Source organism: Buceros rhinoceros, unplaced genomic scaffold (assembly GCF_000710305.1).
Source record: "Buceros rhinoceros silvestris isolate BGI_N320 unplaced genomic scaffold, ASM71030v1 scaffold13203, whole genome shotgun sequence".
In the NCBI taxonomy this organism is placed as follows: Eukaryota; Metazoa; Chordata; class Aves; order Bucerotiformes; family Bucerotidae; genus Buceros; species Buceros rhinoceros.
The window spans coordinates 5,941-7,845 of NW_010405446.1; the positions used below are offsets into that span (position 1 = coordinate 5,941).

The following is a 1,905-nucleotide window of genomic DNA, read 5'->3' on the forward strand; positions in this document are numbered from 1 at the left end:
TTGTAGAGAGTGGAAAGGTCTTCCCGGAGCCTCTTTATCTCCAGACTAAACGATCCCAGTTCCCTTAGACGCTCCTCGTAAGACTTGACCCTTCACTGGCTTCGTTGCCCTTCTTTGGACGTGCTGCAGCACTTCAATGTCCTTTTTGGAGTGACAGGCCTAAAACTGGACACAGTACTCAAGGTGGGGCCTCACCAGTGCCGAGTACAGGAGGACAATCACATCCCTGCTCCTTCTGGCCACACTGTTGCTGAGACAAGCCAGGATGCCACTGGCCTTCTTAGCCACAATGGCACACTGCTGGCTTATTTTCAGCTGGCTGTTGTACAACAGGTCCCCCAAGTCCTTTTCCACTGGGCAGCTTTCCAACTATTCTTTCCCAAGCCTGTAGTGTTGCAGGGGGTTGTGACCCAAGGTCAGGAGCTGGTACTTGGCCTTGATGGACCTCATACCATTGGCCTCAGCCCATCAATCCAGCCTGGCCAGATCCCTCTGTAGAGCCTCCTGACCATCAAGCAGATCAACACTCCTACCTAACTTGGTGTCATACAATGGCACACTGCTGGCTTATTTTCAGCTGGCTGTTGTACAACAGGTCCCCCAAGTCCTTTTCCACTGGGCAGCTTTCCAACTATTCTTTCCCAAGCCTGTAGTGTTGCAGGGGGTTGTGACCCAAGGTCAGGAGCTGGAACTTGGCCTTGATGGACCTCATACCATTGGCCTCAGCCCATCAATCCAGCCTGGCCAGATCCCTCTGTAGAGCCTCCTGACCATCAAGCAGATCAACACTCCTACCTAACTTGGTGTCATCTGCACACTTACCATGGGTGCACTCTATCCCCTCATCCAGATGTTGATAACGATATTAAAGAGAACAGGCCCCAATACTGAGCCCTGGGGGACACCAATTGTGACTGGCCACCAACTGGATTGAACTCCACTCACCATCACTCTCTGGGCCCGCCCATCCGGCCAGTTTTTTATCCAGTGGAGAGTAAGCTCATCCAAGCTGGCAGCAGCCAGTTTCTCCAGGAGAATGCTGAGGAAACAGTGTCTAAGGCTTTACTAAAGTCTAGGCAGACAACATCCACAGCCTGTCCCTCATCCAGTAAGCATTTCTTGTCATAGAAGGAGATCAGGTTGGTCAAGCAGGAGCTGCCTTTCATAAACCCATACATATGGATGGGATTTACTAGAGCTACAGGCAATGTATTAGACTGCTGCAGTATCTTGGTTTTGCAGTTGCAAGAATGTATAGACATTCAGGCTAGATTTCTACTTGAAAAACATAGAGTAGCTGTCTTTGGAAAGCATATTGGTCAGGAGTCGATTGGAGCAAGGGTTTGTCTTTTTGACTGACCAGCCAATGGGGAGCCTGGTTTATGCTTAACAATCCTACATACCACATCCTACCCCCTGACCCAGCAAGTCCAAAAAATGACTCATATAGAGGCAGTGACTCCTGAACAGTAAAGCTGTGTTTGCCTCTCTTGAATACAGTTTTCTTTTTCTCAGCTCCTCTTTTTTAGTGGCAACTCCTGTGTGTTTTGGTAGACTGAATCACCATTGAAGTTTTTTCCTATGCTTTCTGTGACTTTGCCTTCCTTGTCAGTTCCTGATGTTTTTGCTTTGATCAGATTTTTTTTTTGGCACAGGCCTGTTATCTTGGAAAGTTTGTATCTAAGAATGGAACATCCCAAGTGACTTTGTGCTTCTGATAGCTATCTCAGCACAATTTATGTGTGCCAGGAACAAAGAGATGCTTTCTTCTGTAAACTTACAACCAGGAAAACATTTTATATGGATTTTTGCAGGTTTCTGCAGCCAGTACATAAGATTGACATGAATTTAACAGATTTGCTTGGAGAACTGCAAAGGGACCCATGGCCAGTGACCCAGGGAAAG

At 47.6% G+C, this 1,905-nt stretch overlaps 1 protein-coding gene across 1 annotated transcript in view; it reads left to right on the forward strand.

Moving 5' to 3' along the window:
• Positions 1-1,905, forward strand: part of LOC104491339 (protein transport protein Sec23A) — a gene marked incomplete at its 3' end in the record, with an annotated part of 10,964 nt that overhangs the window by 3,655 nt on the left and 5,404 nt on the right. The window contains exon 6 of the mRNA XM_010133745.1: positions 1,815-1,899. Coding sequence (XP_010132047.1) covers positions 1,815-1,899 — 85 coding nt within the window. The remainder of the gene's footprint in view (positions 1-1,814; positions 1,900-1,905) is intronic.